We start from the raw sequence: 25,964 nt of genomic DNA on the forward strand, positions 1-25,964 counted from the left end.
TATGTGATCTACCCATCTAATCTTCACCATTCTTCTGTAGCACCACATTTCGAAAGTTTCTATTCCCTTCTTGTCTAAACTATTTATCGTCCATGTTTCACTTCCATACATGGCTACACTCCATACAAATACTTTCAGAAAGGACTTTCTGACACTTAAATCTATACTTGATGTTAACAAATTTCTCTTCTTCAGAAACACTTTCCTTGCCATTGCCAGTCTACATTTTATATCCTCTCTACTTCGACCATCATCAGTTATTTTGCTCCCAAATAGCAAAACTCCTTTACTAGTTTAAGTGTCTCATTTCCTAATCTAATTCCCTCAGCATCACCCAACTTAATTTGACTACATTCCATTATCCTAATTTTGCTTTTGTTGATGTTCATCTCATATCCTCCTTTCGAGACACTGTCCATTCCTTTCAACTGCTCTTCCAAATCCTTTGCTGTCTCTGACAGAATTACAATGTCATCGGGAAACCTCAAAGTTTTTATTTCTTCTCCATGGATTTTAATACCAGCACTCAGGGTAATAATTGCCATGCACAGCATTGTGGTCATGCTCATACAGAGAAAAATACGTGGACATCAGCAATAATGGTTAACACCCATTGGTTGGCACATCATGTCACTCAACACACTGAAGATCTCGTGCACCAGTTGCACCTCTGGTTCACCTTCTGAAACATCATCCAGGATGCTTCCAGCCATACAAGGGGCAGGTGTCTGATATTCTGTCCCAGCAACTTTAAAACACACTGGAGAGCATAGAATTGGGTCTTGGCCACTAGGCAGAGCTGCTACAGCCTATAGTGCTCGCAAGGTTTGGCTGCTGCATCACACATAGTTCTGGTGGTCATTTGGAGCTCACAGCTGCCTTATAAGTTCTGCTACACAATGACATGGGGTCAGTGGTGTATTCACTTCACTATTGTCTCGTCATCTTAATGCACCATTGGTTTTCGGACTCTGCTTTCACTGTATCTCACGTTTTCTTTCTTTGTATTAATTGTTGGACTTTGTTTAACTGTAATGCCGTCTCCACTTTCAGCTTTTCCACTGTTTATGTAGCTGGTGTGCATTTGATGGCCACAGACCAGTTGGCCCAGCCTTGTTGAGTTTCTTTTGAGTCGTTCTATTTGGTCGAATCTCAGTCATCCTCCTGCTGACACTATCTAATAATTTTTTTATTTATATTGTGAATGTTTGCAGTTGTGTTGTACTCCGTTGGGCATAACTGATGTTACTTTGGTTTCAGTTGGTCTTTTACCAACAACAATCTTCAAGTTAATGCACATATTTGTGTAGATGCTCTGTACAATCATATCTTGGTCAAAAATTTATTTAAATTTAACCATTACTGGTTTCAGATTTGTTACAAATCCATCTTCAGATGGCTCTTACAAATTTTCTTGCTTTCTTCTCGTATGGAAATCGTTATTGGCTTTGTGTAGTGTTAAATATTTCTGTGCTATGAATTTTTCATGTATTTGTGTTATACTTTTTGAAATTTCCACATTTTGGCACTTGTCCTATGTGAGTGTTGTTAAATTCCCAAGAAACTGACAAACACAGACTGTCATACATTTTATGGCAGCACACATTCTCAATTTCTTACACTTTTCAGAAATCTAGGAATTTACCTGTTTGCCTGTAATTTGTATCTACTAGATATCGTGTGTGAAAAAGGCAAGTTTCGTATGAGTGATTGTCCCTGATCTTGTGCTGTTTCTTTGAGAGAAGTTTCTTTCCTCCAGGCTTGTCATAATGGTTGCAAGCTAAGAATATGCCCTAGGATCTGGCAACAGAACAACATTATGGATTTTGGTGTATTGTCCTGTGTATTTATTCTTTTACCTTTTTAAAGGCAGGAGTGACACACATTCTTTTCCAACCACTTGCAGTTCTGATCCAAAAAAGGGTCTTTCACACTGAGTGTTTTCCAAGAAAGTGGCACAATGGTAAGACACTAGACTCAAGGGGACTGATGACCTCAGATGTTAAGTCCCATAGTGCTCAGAGTCATTTGAACCATTTGAATACTAAACTCACATTTGACGGACAACAGATCAAATCCACATGCAGCCATCTGGGTTTAATATTTCGATGGTTTTCATAAATTGCTTCACCCAAATGCTGAGATAATGCTTTTCAAAAGGAGAGGCCCAATTTCCTACCCTTTCCTTAACTAATTACCTCATTGTTGATGGTAAGTTAAACACTAATCCTTCTTTCCATTTACTCAGTGTATTCAGTATGAAGTCTTACAAGAATTTCATCAGAGATTGGTCCGTTACATGTTTTAAGAAGATGCAGGTGGTTATTCATACAATGTGTGTGTGCAAGTTATTCATAAGGACTTACAGAGTTTCAGAATATCACTGTGCAGAAACTACAAAACATACAGAAATGTGACATACATCAGTGGATAGAGCATTCCTCCAAATTTCAATTCATTAATACGCCTTGGTGCAATTGCATTAGGGGTTAGGCATGTCACAACATGTAGGCAGATCATCAACTTTGCATTGTTGGATTGAATTAATTCACACCTTAAACAGACAACATAATTAACAGGTTTCCAGACCAAAGAACTGTAGCATTTTCCCAGCCACTTCAATGAATTGCATGTGTTTATTAATGTTTACTGCATCACAAACAGTGCCTGTATTGAGCATCTGTAAAATGAGTTAAAAACTTTTGAGAGATGCTCTATCCACTGATATGTGTATCTTTTCTGTATGTCTTGTAGTTTTTGTGCAGTCATCTTGTAAAATTGTGAAGGTGCTTACGAATAATCGTGTATTCCAATATCACTTATTTTGAGGTGTGTGTGGTGGTCAAACATTTAGTTGGTAGTATAGGAGAGGATAAGGGGAGGCAGGTACTACATTATAGGCAAGAAGCTATCCCAGCATTAATGTTAATCAATTTAGGGAAACAAAACTTGAATCAGGATGAGCAGTTAGGAATTTTAACTGCACTCGATGTGAATGTGTGTCCATTGTTCATGCTAATAACTGCCTTGCCATTTTGCTTCATAGACTATACGACCATATTAGAAATGCTGAGTTCGTGATTGGAACCTACAAGTATTTCTATTAGCACCTGATAGCAGTAGGTTCCCACCAGCAACATCAGACCAGAGGTTTATTATGGAATGTTGAACTGCCACAATACAAGGCATCGTTAAGGCTAGGATTACCATCACCAATTTCAATGACAACACAGCCACATCAGACATCTGTGTGACACGATACCAAAACAAATCTCATCATGTCATTGTTCTGGATGAGATATAACATCTTTTTAGTTGCCTAATTACAAAATGTAAAGAGTTGTGTAGTAAATGCTTGCAATCATACCAGTGCCAGGAGAAGTTGCAGCAGCTTATAGGGATGTCAGCTGGCATTGGCACTACAGCCTAAATTACTGTGATGTACAGAGCCACGATGGGGAAGGTGTAGGCACATTGATTTGGTCCAAGCCTTGTTGACACAAATTTGTTATTTAACAATAATTGGTTATACATCCAAGTTAATACAATTAACATTTTAAAAGGAAATTTTAGCAATAATTTTTTTTTATAAAAACATTCTCTAGAAGAACATGCAGCCCCACTCTGAAACATTACATAAAGGTACTGTTAGTAAAAGGTATATTATATTGTACAATAGTGCAACATGTACGAATATTAGCAATTACACCAGAAAAATATTGAACTTGTGATTTGTACTACATGTAAATCAAACCTTAAAAAAATCCATTTTGGCAAGAGTGCAACAAATTCCGTACTGCCTGCTTACGTAAACCCTACACAAATGTCAATGCCTTATGACGTCAGTTCACCTTTTGGGACAAATACACAAAATTTCTAAATTATTTTATGTCAGTTAAGTAAGCTACAAGACAGAAATAACATTAACGACTGGTGGCATATGTAAACACTGTCAAGTTTTCAATTTCGCGACAGTTGTGTTATCTAGCAAATTTTCATTTAAATACTCCCCCCACATGTTCCAAAATCAATTCAGCCAGTCTTGAGAAGAAACACAACTTAATACACAAATATGACAATATCAAGAAATAGATGGGTTTATCCCAAGCAATTCTAGTAGAATTAGGAAATTTGCAATTTAAACGCACCAATTTTAACAAAGTCTAATGTAATAATAATTTGGACAGAACTTTCATAAAATGATCGATGATAGTGGATACCGTGCCATACACTATGAAACAAATTAAGAATTATTCACAGTAGACACCTGGCATATGATGATATTCTCTGAAGTATTTCAAATCACAAAATGTTGGCTACAAGTACCAATCCCATAATAAAGTAATGATCATGAAATATAATAAAAGTATATGAAAATTTTGGCCTTAGCCAGGTGATGAGAACCACACCAATGCAGTTTCCTGTTACACTCGAGTGCTAGGCCCAACAAACAACAGCTGGTCATGGAGAACCACGCTAAGCAAGCGAGCATTCCGTCCTCCCCACATGCTCGCAAACAACCACACTCATCGCAATCCTGAATCGGCAGGCACCAGTTGACTTCCCACCGCTTCCGTCCTTTTGCCATATACCGACCGAGTCGTCCTCCAAAAACTGTTGCTTCACCCACCAGCGCAAACAGCGCTCAGCGATCACGCCCCCTATTGCTGCGGGGAAAACAAGTGAAATAATCTCGTGGGTAAATAAAAAATGCTGAGCTGCGACACTGCTCAATTACAAACAGTAACAAATTTACCATATTAACAATGAGACAGCTGATGTTTCCTGGAAGGACTTCGCTACTTGTGCTGTGCATGAGCTCTTAGCTCACTGTATCCCTTGCCCTTCTGACAGTTGACATCTTCTGACATGACCATCATAATGTCTCATATTGTAATGGGTAACAGGCATTGTCTGTATGTCTAGTTTCCTAACATGTCAAGAATTGTTTCAAGGCACATAGAATTTTGCTGTTTGTGTGTGTGTGACTCTTGTATGAAGTGCATTTTGAGACATTAGCCTTACCTCCTTGTATTTGAATGAATGAGTAAATTAAAATATGTATTTCTGTTCAGAAATGCACTTCCATTTCCTGATTTATAGGTGTTTGAGTTATATCTCAGAAATGTTACTTACAAATTTTGAATAATGCCTGTAATTTTTAAAATATGAGATCATTAATAGAAGCAATATTTCAGTAAAAATCGTGTAATTTTTGATTGTTTTAAGGCATAAGCATCACATTAGTTAGTTTGTAGTTTGACATCACATAAAATACTTTTATCCAGTTAATCCTAGTTAGGAAAATGCTATATTTTGTGAAATCTACATCTTATCCAACTATTTATTTACATCCTTGTTTCAAAACATCATAATGTGCAGCAGATTAGAAGCATAATTATGTTAACAACCATTCACAATGCTTCAAACATGCATGATACAATATGTACAGAACTGAGTCGTTGAATGTTTTAATTTGTATGATTTTGAGATGATCAGAATATGTGATATGTATTGCTTTCTTTTATTAGGTTCTATATTGCTGAACTGACATGTGCAGTGGAAAGTGTACATAAAATGGGGTTTATTCATCGCGATATAAAACCAGACAACATACTCATTGATAGGGATGGCCACATAAAATTAACAGACTTTGGTCTTTGCACGGGTTTCCGGTGGACTCACAACTCCAAGTATTACCAAAGGAATGGTAAGAAATGTTATAATAAAACACTGTTAGTGTCTATTTGTACGTTGTTCCTGTAGTTATATTCATTTTACATTGAGGCTGTATATGGACAACATCCAAATTCAATTCCCCACCCCCATCCCCACACTCCCCTCCTATGGTAGATTTACAAATTCTTGCTAGCTTTCATTTCCATAGAATAGTTTTTCCGTCAGTCCCATACTTAATATAAGGAGCAGTCCAAATGAAAAAGAGACAGGTGGAAAAAAGTAAGTAAACTGTTTATTATTTCAAAAGTAATTGCCATAACTGTTAATACATTTATAACACTGTGAGACAAGATGGTCAGTGCCATCATGGAAAAATATTTGCATTTGGCTATGGAAACATGATTGTGCCCGGGGTTGCACCTCATTTTTTCAAAAGCAAATTGACAACTGTGAATGTCTTTCTTGAGAGGCTCCAAAACTACGGAAATCGCATGGGAAAAGATATGGACTGTATGGAATGTTCAAGGGCTTCCCAGCAAAACTTTTTAAGCATAGTTGAATCAACCTTGGCAACATGTGGACCCACCTATGTGCATGCCTGACTACAATTATTGTTCTGCACTTAACTGCAAACATTTTTGCATGAAGGCACTGATCATCTTGTCTCACCGTGGTCTAAATGTTTTAACAGTTATAGCAATTGCTTTTGAAATAATAAACAGTTTACTTATTTTTTTCCTCATCTGTCTCATTTTCTCTGACTGTCTGTTTTACATTCACTTTCCTGTGTTGGTCAAAGAAGCAATACTATTCAAGGAAACTAATCACAAAAAATAGTGTGTTGTGCAAGAGGAAGACAGGTGTTCATGCGCTTCAGTCATGTTCCACTGTCATTTAACAGGATTGTTACATTAATATTGTTTCTAGAGTGCTGTTTCAGTTTTGGAATTGTATTGCTATGAAGTTTAAGGAGATAAATAAGAAATATATAAACTATTGGGTATTAGGAGCAAATAGTAAAAGAATGTGCAAGGGAAAGGCTATCTCATGGTTTCATTTTAAAAGAAATTCGAGACAAACATCAGAGCAATACCTTATTGCCTAAGGACTTGCTGAAACTGTCATCAGCTGAAAGTATATTGGGGAGATTGAGCTGTTGAAGACTAGTGAATTAGAAGCCAATAATAATTTATGAGATAAAATGGTTATTGGTTTTGATAGAAAGTGCCACAGTTACACAAAGAAACCCATCTAAGAATGAACTAAACTCACACTTCAGCACAGTTACTCAAAAAGAGTGCAATAATACAAATGATGGGGAAGCCAGGGCTAAGAAATGGTGAGAAGTTTAAGAGGAATACACTTGGCAAAATGTGAATGCAAAGACAGATTATGAGGATGAAGATAACCAATGGCTTAATCAGAAAATGAAGGCCTGAATAGATTGGATGAGAGTTCACTTACAAAACAGCTCTTATGGAGGCAGTACATGTGCAGGCTAGGAATGGAGGAGGGAGGAGTGGTAGGTGCATGGGCCAATGATGACGATGATGATGGTGAAGTGGAGCGGAGTGGACATGTGTATTGAGAAGGGGTGATAGAACAGAGGAAGGGGAAATTGTTGGGTAGTGTGTTTGGGGACAGTGGGCTAGTGGAGATGAAGACCAGGAGGATAATGAGATCAAAGGGTGTGTTTTAAGGATAATTGCCATCTGGAGGGAAAGATCCTGATGGCATGAGTTGTGATGCAACCACTGAACTTGAGCATGTCATACTCAGCAGCATCTTGTGCCACTGGGTGGTCAACTTTGGTTCTTGGCCTCAGTTTGGCAGTGGCCATTCATTCTGGTGGACATCTGCCCACAGAAAATGTTGTACATTGATTGCATCAGAGCTGGTGTATGGCAGGGATGCTTTCACAGGTAACCCTGCCTCTGATGGGATAAGATAAATGTGTGAGAGGACACTGGAGTAGGATGAGCTGGGTAGGTGAATCAGGCAGGTCTTGCACCTGGGTCGTCCACAGCAAAATGACCACTGTGGCAAGAGGTTGGAAGTTTGAGTGCAGTAGGGATGGACTAGGATGTTTTGTTGGCTGGAAGGGGGGGGGGGGGGGGTTGACAGAACACCACTTTAGGAAGGGTGGGAAGGATCTAGGGTGATAGGGTGGCAGGGATAAAATATAATGTGAAAGGATTCAAAAAATTTTAGCCATAGTTTTTGCACAAATAGTCATTTTTGTCTTTACTAATAGCCCCACTCTGCTTGCGGGGCCACATTGCACCTCCTGAGCACTTGACCTCAGCCTCAGTGTTGACACCTTTTCCAGAAACCAGCAAACCACCCTTTTCTAGCCATTCTGCTCTCTTTATTGAAACTGTGAGGAATATTGTTCCTCTTGGCCAGTTCAAATGCTGTTCATTGCAGACCCTTAACTGTTGTGCTGAAAAATCGGTTCTCCAACAGCAGGAGATGGTAAAAAATTTCCTTTTCTTGTTTTGAGGTTAAAAGTAGATTGGAACCCTCCAAATACCTTCTTGTTGCCAGTATCATGTAGATTTTTCTTGAAAACTCTACACTTCAACGTATTCCTTCGAACTTGATAGGTGGCTACAATAGTTTCGTTAACCATGCTGTCCTTCACTGGCTGTATTGCTCTTTACGTGTGACTCAGGTGCCTTCATTGATTTTCTACTTTGTGGTTATGCATGTGCAATTTAAAGATGTGGAAAAAATAAAATAATTTTATAATTTAATAATAATAATAATAATAATAATAATAATAATAGTATTGTCATTGAATAATTGTTGTATTTATTAAGATTCAGTATTTATAAAGTTACATTCAAATTTTTTCACATAAGAAATAGTAAAAATGGAAGAAAAAATATTAGTTGAGGGTGAGTATACTGGCCACAGGCTGCTAACTGGGCATATCTAGATGCCAGTATGCAAAAGTTATTTTTAGTTTGCGAAGACCTCCGATGAAAAATTTATCGATGTGGTAATTTTTCAGTAACCACTTTTTCAATGCAGCTGTGGCAGAAAAATCTAATTTGTGGTGTAAATTTATATTAACTTCACAAACTAAAAACTTCCCTCAAATCCGAAATTTTCAAAACCGCATGAAACAAGAATGCAAACAATGTGATATCTTGGATCCTCCAGATGACTGTGTGTAACTGAAGGGGTTTCGAGTGGCACCTTTATGCAGCTGCTGTGTGAGTGCAGTACTGTATGGAGTCACAAATTCAGATCATAATTATTCCCACACTGGCCATTATACTTGCTGTTACCCTATTAAGTAAAAGAAAAGAAACATAAGTCATTGAGAGAGAGAGAGAGAGAGAGAGAGAGAGGAGGAGGAGGTGGTCAGGAGGTCGTGAGGTCGTGTTTGCACCCCCCCCCCCCCCCCCGGCAGTGTATAATATTAGATGGTGGTAATATAGATTAATTTGAATAATATATTTTATATACTGTATACAATTTTTATTGGTTAGTGAGATGCGGGCTGTGACAAAGATATGGGGCTTATTTTTCAATTGGTGTTTTTGTTACGAACTTCAAGTTGTGATATTGTGCTTGAGTCTACATAATTGAATTTTTCTGTTGTATTCTACAGTACAGTAGAATACTGAAGATTAAATAGGTAGAAAGAATGACTAATAAGGAGATACTGAATCATATTGGAGGAAAAAAGAAATTTATGGCGCAGTTCAAATTTAAAAGGGATTGGCTGACATAGAATGAGACATCAAGGAATTGTTAGTTTGGTAATGAAGGGAGGCATGAGGGGGTAGGCGGTTTGCAGTTGCTAAGGGAGACCTAGGCATGAATACAGTAAGCAGGTTAAAATGGATGTAGGTTCGGTAGTTGTTCAGAAATAAAGAGAATTGCTCATGATTGATTAGGATGGGGAGCTGTGTCAAACCAGTATTTGGACCGAAGACCACAATAACAGTTATATTATGAGGACTTGCTGAAAAGTAAAATTTTTTATGTGAAATACCTTGAAGCTTTTAAACAAAGTGTCTCTATTATTCTTCATGTCTATATATTTATTTCTCAACATGGTCAACCTGCTGACAAACACATATCTTCCAACAAGTGTCCACATTGTTGATGGCGTAATTTTAGAATGTTTGTGTTTGTTTCTCGAACCATAGCCTCACTTGTACTTTCACTACTTCAGCACTGTCAAAGTGAAGTCCTAGAAGGTGTCCTTGAGTTCTCGAAATGGATGAAAATCAGATTGAGCCAGATTGGGACTGTATGGAGAATGATCGATGACATTGAACCCAAGGCATTGGGTTGTTGCAGATGTTGCAGCGCTCATTTTGGTCTGGCATTGTCATGCTTAAGGAGCTCCATGTGTAGTAACTCTTTGAATTTGAAACTCAATTACAGCACGCTGTTTCTCAAGCAACGACATAGTTAATTTACACACCATCATGTTACACGCTACAATTCAGAGTCCTCTAGTGGCAGAGTGATGCAAATATGCAGAAATGAAGGATAAAGATGTAGAATGTTAATAATATACATTTTATTTAAAAAAGCTTTAAGTGTTTTCACATAAAAAATTCAGAGGAATTACTTTTCAACGCGACCATGCGTTTAACATTTTGGAGACTAGTCAGTCAGATGATTATTGGGCCTATGAAACCAGCCATTTATGCCATTATTTAAAGTGTTACTGGCACATATATGATTGATGTATATTCAAGAGTAATAGATACTAAATAAGGACCAAGCTTCAAGATTTATTTTTCTTATTTGCTTTAGTTCTTTGATAGATTACAAATTTTAAAATAGTAATGACATAAAGTATAATTATCCTCCCAGAAAAAAGTGGGAGGTGAGTTATTGAGCAATTTATTACTCTTGAACTTCCAAAATTTCTTGCTCGTGCAACAAATGTGACACATTTGTACCAGAATTACAGCAATCTGCAAAACCTAATGAGTACATTCATGAAATTACTTCAGTACAATCATATTAAATCATCCACTCATGACAGCGGCTGTCAAGTTTGCTAATGTTATTTTTTTCTCTCCAAATAAGTCTATAAATTGACAATAGAAGGTAGTGCCAGTTCAAGAGCCAGATAGTGAGACGTCCGTACAAAGTTACCATATGAAGAGAGTCCAGTTTTCAGGCAACACGTGGCTAGTGCATTGAGAAAGTAACGGCCTGACCTATACTTGGGTGCGGTCTTTTAACACAAAGTTGTGACCCTAACTATGCTCAGGCTTGATTTCCAAAGTGTTAAGGATGCCACAGGCATTTATGAATGCTGAGTGTGATGATATATTTTTGTATGGGTTTTGTAATGAAAATTAACTGCAGACTACTAGGTTAAGAAAGCTGTTTTTTGTTGAGACTGGTGCAGTGCTCAGCAGTCTTATCTCTTGTGAACTTCCAAATGAGCTATGTTGATGTAGTAGAAGACACTGAGTACGTGGAACATAATCCTTCATTAAGTACGAGCAGAATTTCTACGTATATTGGTGGCCCTATATACAAGAATATGGTGGGCACTATGAATGCATGGCCTCTATCCTCACCGTTTACAGTGAATTCAACATTTTCAAGAAGAAGATGAAGGTAGATGATTGGAATTTTTATTGTTGGCTAATTGCAAATCACTGACTAATTCCATTAATACTGTTTACTCATAAGCCATTTTCACTTGTGACTATACCAGTAACTCTTGGAATTCACATCAATTGTCTGAGAAAAACTCACATGCCTGTGTGGAAAAAAACCAGTTTCAAGAATGTTTTTGTGTAAATGGGTGGTGTGGTATGGTTGACAATCAATTAATGGACCTGTTGTGTTGCTGCACAGTCTTACAGGGCCCTGCTATCTCGACTACCTCAATAATGAGCTTCCAGCGTTATTGGAACAGGTTCCTTTGGCTACGAGGATGGTATTTTTTTTTCAACATGATAAGACCATTGCACATCTGCTCATTATGTGAGACACCATTTATACCTGACGTTCCCTGGAAGATGGATCAGCCGAAATAGACATGCCTCATGGCCACCAAGGTCCCAGACCTCACCCTTCAGTTGTTTGCCTATGGGAATGGTTGATAACAGAAGTGTAAAAGAAAAAGTAAACTCAAGAGACAAATTTATCATTTGACGTAGAATTTCTGAAAAATCAATGTTGACCTTAATCATTTGCCTTTGCTTTACGTCGTCTGTGAGTATTTGTTTGGTATTTTATCCATCCTCAGCAAATGTAGTTGTATATAATGAAATAATAAGCAACCAGTTGCATAAAGGAAATTGAATTTCTTTTATGCAACTGTTGCTTATTCTTTTGTTACATATTTGTTTGGGTCACATTCTAACTGCTGTATCTCTGTAGCCAACAAAAAATGAACACATTTTATTGAATATTTTATTACAATTAGTCTATAGTGCTACCCCCTAAAATATTCGTATACAGGGTCAATCACCTAAAACTTGCACCTCAAATATTGCGGAAATTGCTATTGATGAGTGATTTTCACAGAATGTATTGGTAGTCATGGCCTTATATTGTTAGCAACCAGTATACAGATTGTAAAAATACAGAGATAGTGTATTATTTCTGCAAACATACACTTTTTTTCAAATGGAACAATGCCTATTGACATCAACAGACTCAAAGTAGGGAAAATTCGAATGTCAGTGGTGTTTGTTACAGGATTCAAGTGTGAGTCATTTACGAGATATATTATTTTAGATAGTTGCCACACTGACACTTGTGTAATATCTGTGGTAGCACACACTAAAGAACAACACAGTTGCATACACTAGTTAATGTGGATTCTGACCAGTAACAAGACAACTGACCATCACTGGTTGTATTCAAAATGATCACTGGCAGCAGCAATACACACTTCCAGTCTGGTATGGAACGATTGCTGCACATGTGCTAGCATTGCAGCAGAGATGTCTGAGCAGGCTGCAGTAATACGTCATTGCATGCCATCGGGTGTAGTTGCTGTGTCCTTGCGGACAGCGTCTTTCAGCTTTCTTAGCAGAAAAATGCCTACAGGCACCAAACACAGGGAATGGGCCAGCCAAGGCGTAGGTCCTCTGTGTTCAGTTCAACAATTCGGAAACAATTCGTGAAGACATACTGTAGAACTTCTTGCACTATGGAATGGATAGCCATGTTGGACCACAGGTTCCTCGTAGTCTGAAGTGCGTTCAGTGTTCCATCTATGCTAAACGAGCCTATGAGCTGACAGTTCACTATCCCACGCCACACACTTACACTCCATGGACATTGATGTTCCACCTGATGAAGCTATCGGATTTGTCAACAGACCAATAATGCATGTTTCGGCTGTTTACCTGCCCATGATTAAAAGTGTCTTCATCACTAAACAGGAGACATGATATATCTGGAGTATCCTGTCTTAATGCCCATGTACAGAAGTTAGCACGATTCTCATAATCATTTCCAAGCAGCTCTTGATGGAGAGAGATATGATAGGGATAGAACCCATGTTGATGGAGAAGATGTAGGACACTAGCCTGACTCGTGTCACTTCTCCGTGCGACTGCGCAGGAGCTGAAGTGCGTATCAACTGCCACAGCAGCAAGAACATTAATTTCCCCTCTTCAGTCATCATTTGTTTCCTTCTGTTATGTTGTCTGGGCATTACACTACCATTTTCATGTAACCGGTTGAAGAGGATGATAAATAATTGCTGAGAGGTTGACATGTATTGCGATATCTTGTTGCATACAGCATACAAAAATGAACTGCATTCTTTCTACACATTCCATTCACCATGAGCATGTCATTTTTTTCTGCATTGGTAAATCCGATTGTCCATTCACGACCTACTGCCTAGATTGTCACAACTTGACTGACTAGCAAGTCACAGTGCACTTAAGGAACACACAAAGACCATTTAAGCAAACATAAGAACATTGTACCTAGCAACTTTACAGGTTGAATGGCACAAAAAAATGTTGGTGTTGAAACTTTGTACAATATGTTATCTTGTAAACGACTCACAGTAGACTCCTTCAACAAACACTAATGACATTCTGTTGTACCCTACTTTTAGTTTGTTAATGTGAATAGGAAGAAGTATATAGAGGGTCTATACAAGGGCGATGTACTTGAGGACAATATTATGGAAATGGAAGAGCATGTAGATGAAGATGAAATGGAAGATATGATACTGCGCGAAGAGTTTGACAGAGCACTGAAAGACCTGAGTCGAAACAAAGCCCCGGGAGTAAACATTCCATTAGAACTACTGACGGCCTTGGGAGAGCCAGTCCTGACAAAACTCTACCATCTGGTAAGCAAGATGTATGAGACAGGCGAAATACCCTCAGACTTCATGAAGATCCCAAAGAAAGCAGGTGTTGGCAGATGCGAAAATTACTGAACTATCAGTTTAATAAGTCACAGCTGCAAAATGGTAACGCGAATTCCTTACAGACAAATGGAAAAACTGGTAGAAGCAGACCTCGGGGAAGATCAGTTTGGATTCCGTAGAAATGTTGGAACACGTGAGGCAATACTGACCTCACGACTTATCTTGGAAGAAAGATTAAGGAAAGGCGAACCTACGTTTCTAGCATTTGTAGACTTAGAGAAAGCTTTTAGCAATGTTGACTGGAATACTCTCTTTCAAATTCTAAAGGTGACAGGGGTAAAATACAGGGAGCGAAAGGCTCTTTACAATTTGTACAGAAACCAGATGGCAGTTATAAGATTCGAGGGACACGAAAGGGAAGCAGTCGTTGGGAAGGGAGTGAGACAGGGTTGTAGCCTCTCCCTGATGTTATTCAATCTGTATATTGAGCAAGCAGTAAAGGAAACAAAAGAAAAATTCGGAGTAGGTATTAAAATCCATGGAGAAGAAATAAAAACTTTGAGGTTTGCCGATGACATTGTAATTCTGTCAGAGACAGCAAAGGACCTGGAAGAGCAGCTGAGCAGAATGGACAGTGTCTTGAGAGGAGGATATAAGATTAATATCAACAAAAGCAAAATTAGGATAATGGAACGTAATCGAATTAAGTTGGGTGATGCTAAGGGAATTAGATTAGGAAATGAGACACTTAAACTAGTAAAGGAGTTTTGCTATTTGGGAGCAAAATAACTGATGATGGTCGAAGTAGAGAGGATATAAAATGTAGACTGGCAATGGCAAGGAAAGTGTTTCTGAAGAAGAGAAACTTGTCAACATCGAGTATAGATTTAAGTGTCAGGAAGACCTTTCTAAAAGTATTTGTATGGAGTGTAGCCATGTATGGAAGTGAAACATGGATGATAAATAGTTTGGACAAGAAGAGAATAGAAGCTTTCGAAATGTGGTGCTACAGAAGAATGCTGAAGATTAGATGGGTAGATCACATAACTAATGAGGAGGTGTTGAATAGAACTGGGGAGAAGAGGAGTTTGTGGCACAACTTGACAGGAAGAAAGGACCGGTTGGTAGGACATCTTCTGAGGCATCAGGGATCACAAATTTAGCATTGGAGGGCAGCGTGGAGGGTAAAAATCATAGAGGGAGACCAAGAGATGAATACGCTAAGCAGATTCAGAAGGATGTAGGTTGCAGTAAGTACTGGGAGATGAAGAAGCTTGCACAGGATAGAGTAGCATGGAGAGCTGCATCAAACCAGTCTCAGGACTGAAGACCACAACGAGAACGACGACAATGTGAATAGATATTGTTCCATTTAAAAAAGTATGTGTTTGCACAAAAAATACACTTTCTAAATATTACTACAATCTGTTTATTGGCTAATAATACAAACCCTTGACTACCAATCCATTCTGTGAAAGCCAGCCGGGGTGGCTGAGCGGTTCTTGGTGCTACAGTCTGGAACCGCGTGACCGTTACGGTCGCAGGTTCAAATCCTGCCTTGGGCATGGATGTGTGTGATGTCCTTAGGTTAGTTAGGTTTAATTAGTTCTAAGTTCTGGGGGACTGATGACCTTAGAAGTTAAGTCCCATAGTGCTCAGAGCCATTTGAACCATTCTGTGAAAACCAAACATCAATAGCACTTTCCATTTCTGCAATATTTGGAGTGTAAGCTTTTGGTGATTCACCACGTGTGTGTGATTGTGTGTGTGTGTGTGTGTGTGTGTGAGTGTGTGTGTGTGTGTGATAGAGAGAGAGAGAGAGAGAGAGAGAGAGAGAGAGAGAGAGAGAGAGAGAGAGAGTGTGTGTGTGTGTTTGAGAACTAATTAATATGTGGATGGTGTCTTTCAGGTGAACATGGTCGGCAAGATTCCATGGATCCAGCAGAAGACTGGAATAACAGTGAATGCCGATGTCATCAACTGAAACCATTGGAAAGACGAAGACGGCGCGAACATCAGCGCTGCCTAGCTCATTCTCTTGTGGGGACTCCTAATTACATTGCTCCAGAAGTTTTGCTGCGAACAGGTTACACACAATTGTGTGACTGGTGGAGTGTAGGTGTTATACTTTATGAAATGCTTGTTGGTTCACCTCCATTTCTTGCTGGAACTCCTGCAGAAACACAATACAAGGTTAGTATTTTCAGTTCTTTTTATACTTCGGTATGAATAATGATAGCAAAATTTTAGTTTCTTTTATGTTGAATGTTATGTTTCTAGTCCAAGGAAGTTTGCATAAGCATTATTTCTTTTTACTAGTAATGTTGAATTTTCGTGCAGTTAAGTAGAATTTGAACATTAACTTTATGTTTTCATTAAAAAAAATTGCTCCTTTGAAATGTTTACTTCATTTCCTTGGTATTATAATAAAAGTTCCATGGAGTTTCACAATGCAGTTTGGGGTTGCTGGCTGTCCTTCCTATGCATCTGATCCAGAATATTAAGTGCACATGTCTTCGTAGATTTTGTAAGCTTTTTCACTCTTTCTTCAAAAGATTGTGAGTGTTATCGCCTTTCTCTGAAGGCTCTGTTTTTAGTATAGGACTTGAACTTTGCTGGACTGAAAAAAAAAAAGTAATTTTTCATTCAGCACCATGGCAGTTGCTGATTTGGTATCTGACATTTTGCCGATGTTTGCCAGTATGTGCCATTAATTAGCTTGTGAAAAATTAATTTTTGATACATATTTTATATTGTACGTTTCTCCATTTTCTGAGTCTGTGTCGCCTGCCACCAAGAGCTGTTGCAGGACGATTTGATTCACGGGTCCAGTTATATGGCTCCTTCCATGTATAGCGATTTTACGACTGTGACGACTGGGGCCTGAAGATGGCTTCAGTGTAATGCCGAAACTGGTAACACATAGAAGCTCATAAAATAAAATAAATTTGTACAATACATATGGCTGTTGGTAAATTATTGCATCAAGAAGTTCGTGCCAGCCATCGTCCCATGATCCATAATGGATCAACGAAGACAATCAACATCTGTCTTCCCGAGTTCTGGGAACTGGGGTGATGCAAAACATTTTTTGATGTGTGTATTTAAATGAACTAGATGAGTGTCTATTTACAAGGAGCTAGTTATTAGTTCACTGAAAAACGTTTTTAGCAGTTCCTCTTGTTGCTGTCTCTCTAACAGGATTAATTACAACATTTCTGACATATGCTAAAAGTACCAGCTTAGCTTGATCTACATTATATGGAAAGTTATTCTCATATTTCAGGCATAATAGTGGTTACAAATAGGATCTGTTGGGACTTGATTTTATTTGTGATTTTTGTCCTTTCAATGTGGTTTTAAACATCCAGTGCTATTTTTTCATTCTTTTTGTCAAGTATGATTAAGACCACTTGTTTGTAAAACCATTAATTCCACAAAACCTGAGCTGTCCTTCAGAGAGTATAATGCCCAGACAGGTTATGAAAGGTACCAAATACCATGTATCATTCTTACTGACCAAACTATGCCAGCATCCCCTTGAGCTGCACATTGTATTATAACCACAATAAAACACATTAGAATTACAGTATTTGTTTTTTTTGTTATTTATTATTTGGATAGAGGCTTACAATGTGTAAAATAAGACTTAAAATGCATCATTGGCACGAGATTAAAATTACACTTTTCACTGTATTTTATCCCAAAACACTTTTACTATTGCTGATACAGGTTTTTAGGGAGTATAAGATGCTGCAGACTGTAAGATGCACATTAATTTTATGCGGTTTTTTTTTTTTAAATATTTTTTACCATTTTTATTATTAGATTTAAAAGCCAGACAAAAAAAGTTTTTAGTTCATAAAACCGAACTGACCTTTAAAATTCCTAAAAATTGTCATCTGAACTTTCTTCTTCTTCTTCTTCTTCTTCTTCTTCTTCGCCACTTCATATATGAGGTGGTCTTCACTGCCATTGTGAGCATTACTTACACTGCATTTCTTGAAAGATTTAACGATAGTGTCTTCCCTCATTCTAGACCATAACTACCTTATACAGTGACACACTGATTGTAGAATAATGTAATTGCATAGATAAAAAATCTACTCTCCAAGTTGTGGGTGGAGAACACACATATGAATAAAAAGGTTTTACAAAAAGGAGCCACTGGCTTTGAAAGTTACCATAAGTAAAACCTTTTTTAATGTATGTGTTCTCCTGCTGCTGTTTGATGAGTAGATTTAATATCTATCCAATTATATTATATTGTCAAAAACGGATTGATTGTAGATCGATTGAAAGCTCCCTTTGGTGTGAATTCATGTTGGGTTTCGTTCATCATCCATTTGTTCCATTTCTCCCTCATGTATGCTTGAAATGGTTTATTTACCAAGCCATCAAAAGGTTGCAATTGTGAAGTGAGCCTTCTCAGAATAACAGCAAGGTTCGCATTTCCCCGTCTCAATTTCTCTTTCTCAGAATTTTTCAATTGACTGCTAAGCTGATTTAACACAAGAAGAGAAATCTTCTTTGATAAAGCACATTTCCTTCTCTCCCACACTCTGTTAATCCATAATTTCATACCAGGCTTGTCCATCCAACCCTAGTCATGTACGTGATTGTTAACACCTGGCGGTGTTTCAGAGAATTTGGCATTGTTTTGCACTTGAAAATTATCATTGGATTAAGTTTAGTACCGTCAGCACAGCATGAAAGGACAACAGTGTAGTGCATTTTTTCATATCTGCTTGTTTTTATAGTTACAGTTTTAGCACCTTTCACGGCAATAGTTCTGTTACTCGGTTCACCAAATGTCAGAGGACTTTTGTCTGTATTCGGTATTTGGCTTAGTTCCACATTGTTTTCCTTTCAATGTTGAATAATAAGGCAACGGAAAGATAATATTTTCTCTTCATACTGTCACGGAATTTTCTGAGGTATTTTGGTTTTTGTTTGCATGCCAAGTCCGTGACGATTCGTAAATCTGTTGCACTAACTGCACCCTTAAAGTCTGTTAAGTTCCAGCGCTATCTTATGAGAGTGTATTTGAATCATTTTTGTATTAATTCCAATACCATTTTGACGGTGGCTTTGAGTCCATTTTAATATGTTACCTTCTTGTTTTGGCCATTTTGCATTCAGTCTTCCTCATTTTTTTCAGTTCTTCTTTACTAATCTGCCAGTTGTGAATGGTTTCTTTCTGTAGGCGGAGAGCCGAAATGCCGCTCATATGCTCTGTTTCTACACTGAAGTGCCAAAGAAACTGCTACAGGCATACAAATTCAAATATAGTGATACGTATAAACAGGCAGAATACGATGCTGCAGTCGGCAATGGCTGTAATGAGAAAACACGGGTTTGGTGCAATTGTTTGATTGGTTACTGTTGCTACAATGGAAGGTTATCAAGATTTAAGTGAGCTTGAATGTGGTGTTCTAGTTAGCACACGAGCGATGGGACACAGCATCTCTGAGGTAGCGATGAAGTGGGGATTTTCCTGTATGGCAATTTCATGAGTCTTCTGTGAATATCAGGAATCCGATAAAACATCATGTCTCTGACATCGCTGTGGCTGGAAAAAGATCCTGCAAGAATGGGACCAAAAATGGTTGAAGAGAAGCGTTCAATGTGACAGAAGTGCAACCCTTCTGCAAATTACTGCAGATTTCAATGCTGGACCATCAACAAGTGTCAGCATGCAAACTATCAACGAAACATCATCACTTTGGGCTTTCGGAGCTGAAGGACCACTCATGTATGGTTGATGACTACATGACAGAAAGCTTTATGCCTTGCCTGGACCCATCAACATCGACATTGAACAGTTGATGCCTGGAAACATGCTGCCTGGTTGGACGAGTCTTGTTTCAAATTGTATCGAGTGAATAGATGTGTACGGGTATGGAGACAACCTCATGAATCCATGGATGCTGCATGTCAGCAATGGATTATGCTAGCTGGTGGAGGCTTTGTAATGGTGTGGGTGTGTGCATTTAGAGTGATAATGGGACTCCTGATTTGTCTAGATACATACGTAAGCATCCTGTCTTGTCACCTGCATCCATTGATGTCCATTGTGCATTCTGACAGACCTGGGAAATTCCAGGAAGACAATGTGACACCCCACAGCTCCAGAATTGCTACAGAGTGGCTCAGGAACTCTCTTCTGAGCTTAAACGCTTCTGCTGGCCACCAAACTCCCCAAACATGAACATTATTGAGCATATCTGGGATGCCTTACAACGTGCTGTTCAGAAGAGATCTCCACCCCCTCGCACTCTTATGGATTTATGGACAGCCTTGCAGGATTCATGGTGTCCGCTCCCTCCAGCACTACTTCAGACATTAGTCAAGTCCATGCCACGTCGTGTTGCGGCACTTCTGTGTGCTCACAGGGGCGCTACACGATATTAGCCAAAGAGGTTTTTTGGTTCTTCAGTGTTTGTTCTTCTGCATGTGCTATTACTTTCAATTTATAGCCCACATCATATGAATACCTTTTATTTTTTCCATTGCAAAAAAAGCTATTAACAAAAATTTTGTGCTGTTACCTATAACACAAATCACTTTAAATTCAGGTTCACTGGCACTGTAGATTGCAGTGCCACATCGTTGGCTGGACAGTGTTCAGGGTTTGTGATGATGGGACAGGAGAAGACACTGTTAGCAAGCTTGTGGATCCCTGCAACTTATGTTCATCGCATTGGTGCACTGCTGATGCCAGTTGAATACAGTGTGGCCAAGTTGAGATAGGTTTCCCGTGGCATCAAATATATGTCCATTTTTAAGACTGATGAGAATTTTAAATCAAACACTGGACATTTTTATATTAATGTAGAGTATAAGATGCACCTGAAATTTGGAGGCAGTTTTTCAAAGAAAAAATTGTGTCTTATAGCCCACAAAATATGGTATCCATATTCATAACTGTAAATAATAATTAAAAGTAAACCCTTAAAATATGACTATTTCAACATTACATTAAGACAAAATTCAAAGTAATCTCATTGCTTGTTTGGATTTCCAAGAATTTCTTGGGAGATGTTCCCTATTGATTCACATTGAACTTTTTTTCAGCACCTGTTCAGGGTACTACGTAGTGTCAGAAATTTCCTTAACCATTGTTTTATCCTCCTCTTGCTGAGTTACCTACAGATATATAGATTGAACTTATTTTGCAATGCCAAAATGTATTTAAACCAAGTAAGCTGTACTTTAGTTTGAATTGATACCATCTTTGAATAAGCTGACAGCAGCATACTAGCAAGAATGAAGAAGAAACAAAAAAGTTTTTGTAGTGTTGATGCTGTCAAAGATATATTTAAAAAAAATCTGAGAGAATGCACAACTGTTTGTAGGTAATTACAAGCCTCAGTAATTGATTTCCATTAATGACATTCATCTGAATATTTATTATTATGGCTTTTATTACCCTTGTCCTACACCATAATTAAAAAAAAGGGGGGGTTGGGGTGTACTTTGCCTCTATGATGTGAGTTTATTTTATTGTTTTTTAATTAACATTATATTAAACTCTCATTTTTTTGCTCGTACATGTTTAGTTTGATAACATAAAGACAGCTATTCTTTAAATATGTACAACACAAAGGAGTGGAAACTCACACATTTATTTCTGATTCAGGTAATACATTGGGAGACAACACTACATATTCCAAAGGCAGCTAATTTGTCTCCTGAGAGCAAGGATTTGATTCTGAAACTGTGTACATCTGCAGACCGTAGACTGGGAAGAAGTGCCAGTGACATAAAGTCTCATCCATTCTTCACTGGCATCGATTTTGAGAAAGGTCTTCGTCGACATGTGCCACCTCACATCCCAAAAATTCATTACCCAACTGATACATCTAATTTTGATCCTGTTGATCCAGAAAGATTGAGAAACTCTGGTTCTTCAGGATCTGACAAATCGGAAGATTATTCTGACAGTGGACGGCCTTTTCACGGTTTCTTTGAATTTACTTTTCGAAGATTTTTTGATGATGGGGGAGGTCCTTCATATTCTAGGATTAGTCTTGATGAAAATGACAATCAAGGCCCTGTGTATGTATGACATAAGTTGGTGAAGGACTACACTGGTAACGTAGATGGTAGAGCTGCAGTACTGTGGCAAGCAATGCTAACCTGTGATACACTATGGCGCTCTCCTGTTTTTGAGGGTTGCTATTAGTGAAAAATATTTTATTATAAAGTAGTGAAGTGGCCCAGCCTTGAGGCATAATTTTAAAAGCAGTTTAGGTTAAAGTATTCACAACTTTTGTTGTACAAGGTGATGATTCAAAAATTGAATCATGTAGTATTTGTGTATAATTTTTAAATACTGTGAATCTTTAAACCTTAATTTTGTAAATGCAGCTGTTTAAAAAATGGAAGCATTTTCCCCATCACCATCAGTCCATGAATTATTGGTGCTCTGTTATGTGAAGGACTGCAATTCACATTGCCATTCTGCCGTATTCTTAATTCTCTTCCATGTCTTGTAGCTTTAAATGTGTGTTATTTGCTGTGTCCTATGTTATTATCAGTTTTCGTAAGAGTGATAAGATTTATTGTGATGTGTGTAATACTTCCCAATCCCCACATTTTTTGACAAGTATCCATTTTAATTGTCTTTTTTTTTTTTTTTAAAAAAAAAGAGGAAAGATTGGGAAGGTTTTGATAAGTGTTTTGTGTTCTAATGTGCACCAGTGCCTGTTAACTGAAGCCAGTATTCTGTCCACTGCTGTGCCTTAAAGTCATTTAGATATCGAGTAAATAATATGCATATAGTGTATAGTTGTTGTTGAATTGTTGTGAAATTCTAAAGTGTCTTGACTTTTCATTGTTAATAACATTTGTGCATACGATTTATAACATGTTCCGTTATAATAATAGTGCTCGATTACTTGTCACACTATTCTCTCTGCCTTGTGTGTGTGTGTGTGTGTGTGTGTGTGTGTGTGCAGTTTCTTGTCTTGGAGGGAGACAGAGAGAGCAAACTCGGTGAATTATCTGTAAGCAAGTTTGTTTTATTTAACTTCATGAAGTTTTTAAGAGTTACTACTTTAGATGCAGCAGTATTATACACAAGTAAACAGATTGGAGTTGTTATTTAAATTTAAATTCTAACCATTCTGGAACATAAATGCCTTACGATGGAATTTTTATCTGGAATTGTAATATACTTGTTAGATTTAAGTTTGCCATTGAACTATTTAAATCTTTTTTATTATTATTATTTAATAAATTTACAAACCCGCTATAAGCTGGAAGAATCTATAGGGAAGTTAAGACAATATTGGTTGAAATTTGTGGACCACTGTTGTAATTTTCCTTTTTTTCTTTCCTGTGCTTATTTTGAGAAGAGATTACATTGACGGAAAGTAAGTTGTCTTGTAACCATTATGTTATGGTTTTCCCCAATTAGATTACAACAGTCTGACACATATTTCCACCAAAATATGCTACTTCTCTGCATCACTGATGTTCTCAGTACTCGCTGTGAATCACTGCTATTATAGTTTGACAAACAGGCAACTTGAGTGTTCATACTGCACAGTTCTGTGATCATCAGCTTTGATTTTCACTACATTGTCAAGTAGTGCCAGTCCAGATGTCTTTGTGCAGATGCAAACCTATGATGCCATTAAACATTTTACACAGTAAATTTGTTGATGTTACTAAGATTATACATGTAAGTGTAATGCTTTTTTCCTTCCTTCCAATTTATATTTCTTTCCTTTTTTATGTAGACTGAAAGATTTAGATCAAAGTATTTTAGTGTTTTGAAAGCCACCACATGTAATGTGTTGCTATTCCGGTGATATAACTTAAGAAATCGAAGTATGTTCAGCTGAATATGTCAGATAGTGTGAGCAAGTCAATAAAAATGTGAGGTTGAAAATCCTTTTGAGGGGTGACAAACTGTCATTGTGGACTGAAATCACACAGATGTGTTCCATTTGTTATGTAATTTGTGTTAATGCTGTTGCTGTCATTGTTATTGCTTCAGATGATGTAAAGACAGGTGTATTCCATGACCTTCACTGAGTCTTTTCATCCATGTGGCAGTCTTGTACATAAAATACACTATTTTCATGAGATATAGCTTAGTGCTCTCTTCCACCTCTTAACCGTTCCTTTCTAGATTGCCATTGCTCTTGTATATTCATGGCTGCTAAACATTTAAGGAAAATGTGCCTGGTCTGCAGAACTTCACAGTACGTTACACAACTTTATTTTTTGGATTAAGTATTCTTTGTATTTTATTGTGTTTCAGTTTTTCAGTATCCATATAAAAAAATCACACATGCACATATCCATTCAAGGGATAGCTTGTCAATTTGTAAATGTACGGAATGACACAGGAAAACAAGTAGTTTTGAAATGCCCAGTAAAAATAGAAAAATCAAACAAAGTAATTTTATTGACAACAGCTGAACCCCTAAAACTTGTCTGGAATCCAAATTATTAGTGTTTCAAAATTATGTCCTGCAGATGGTGTCCTCCTGTACAATGCATTCTTCCAATCTGATCTTGAGGCCCATTGAGTGTTCCACCATTTCAGCTGGGATACCACAAATTTCAGCTTGAATTCTTTGTTTCAGTTCATTCAATGTTCTTGGCTGAGTCATGTAGGCCTGACTCTTTAAGATATCCCCCAAGAAAAAAATCACAAAAGGACAAATCCAGTGATCTTGTTGGGAGCCAGGAGATGTCACTGAAAAGTGAGGTGACATGGTTACTAAACAATTTTTGCTCAGCCACCATATAGAGCCTTGCAGTGTGTGATATCACACCATCCCGTTGAAACCGGAAGTCATGGAATATTGTGCAATGCAGCTGCAACAAAAGATAACAACATCTCAACATCCGATCTGAAAGGGCATTCACTGTGATCCACTGTTCGTTTCCAGAAAAGTAAGGTCTGATGAAGTCCATGTGACAGAACTGCACACCATACTGTCACCTTGCTGACATGTAAAGGGCATTCATAAACTTCATTAGGTTTGGTATCTGCACTGTAAAGATAGTTCTGCTTATTCACACAACCTGCGGGATGAAAGTAGCCCCATCTGACATCCACAGGTTGACCAGAAATCCATTATCCTCGTTTATTTTTGCCATAATTGGCTGACTGAATTCTAATCTCAACTGGTAATCATTCTCCTTCAGTTGTTGCAGGATTTGCTGCTTATACAAATGAAATTTTAAATTGAAATGGAGAATTCGGCAAGCACTATCTCAGAACATCCTGCCCGCAGCTGCTTGCTTACAAACTGAATGTCATGAGCTCCATAATACTGAACACGTACAGCTTCAGGATTTGGTGAAGTACAATCATCTCTCAGTTGTCCGGTTGGTTTCTTTTTTAGAGCAGATCCAGTGACTTCAAAAATTTTTATTCAACTTTTTATTGTGTGTTTCAAAGGGAATCTGCCCATAATACCCTAAGTAAAAAAAAACATAGGAACTCCTTCTGCACACGTCCCAAACTATCATTGTTTCTGGAAAACATTTTTATGGCAGAAGCATGCTGTTGGCCATTGCATTCATCCAAAATTAGCCTACTAAATGTCAAGATTGTTTCCAGTCAGGGTCCCTGTTCTGTAGTGCTGCCAACTGTATATGGCTATCACTACATATTTCAAAAGTCCTCATTTTTCTGTGTACATTGTACATTAAATTAAAACAATTGATTTCTGCATTCTATTTGAACATAATTTTGGGTTGTTCCTATAGATGAAAGAAAGTTTTTTGTCTACCTTACTTCCAGGTGACCATTCTGAGGAAAATACATGCTTTCTCACCCATCTAAAGATATGTAGCAGCAATTTATCTGTAAATGTAAGTCTTCCTCCAGCTTGCTTTTTCTGATTTGTTCATTAATTGCATTACTGGCCTGTGAAAGTATGGCTGGATTGTGCTCTTCGAGGCTTCATTGTGA

At 37.8% G+C, this 25,964-nt stretch overlaps 1 protein-coding gene across 2 annotated transcripts in view; it reads left to right on the plus strand.

The window, feature by feature from the left end:
* The window catches only part of LOC126482197 (serine/threonine-protein kinase Warts-like), a 218,459-nt gene extending 194,339 nt beyond the window's left edge, over positions 1–24,120 (plus strand). For both annotated transcript variants that reach the window (XM_050106179.1, XM_050106186.1), the window contains exons 6-8: positions 5,532–5,710; positions 15,930–16,213; positions 21,663–24,120. In XM_050106179.1, coding sequence (XP_049962136.1) covers positions 5,532–5,710; positions 15,930–16,213; positions 21,663–22,091 — 892 coding nt within the window. In that variant the 3' untranslated portion in view covers positions 22,092–24,120. The remainder of the gene's footprint in view (positions 1–5,531; positions 5,711–15,929; positions 16,214–21,662) is intronic.
* Positions 24,121–25,964: the final 1,844 nt, after the last annotated feature.

Source organism: Schistocerca serialis, chromosome 1 (assembly GCF_023864345.2).
Source record: "Schistocerca serialis cubense isolate TAMUIC-IGC-003099 chromosome 1, iqSchSeri2.2, whole genome shotgun sequence".
Lineage (NCBI taxonomy): Eukaryota > Metazoa > Arthropoda > Insecta > Orthoptera > Acrididae > Schistocerca > Schistocerca serialis.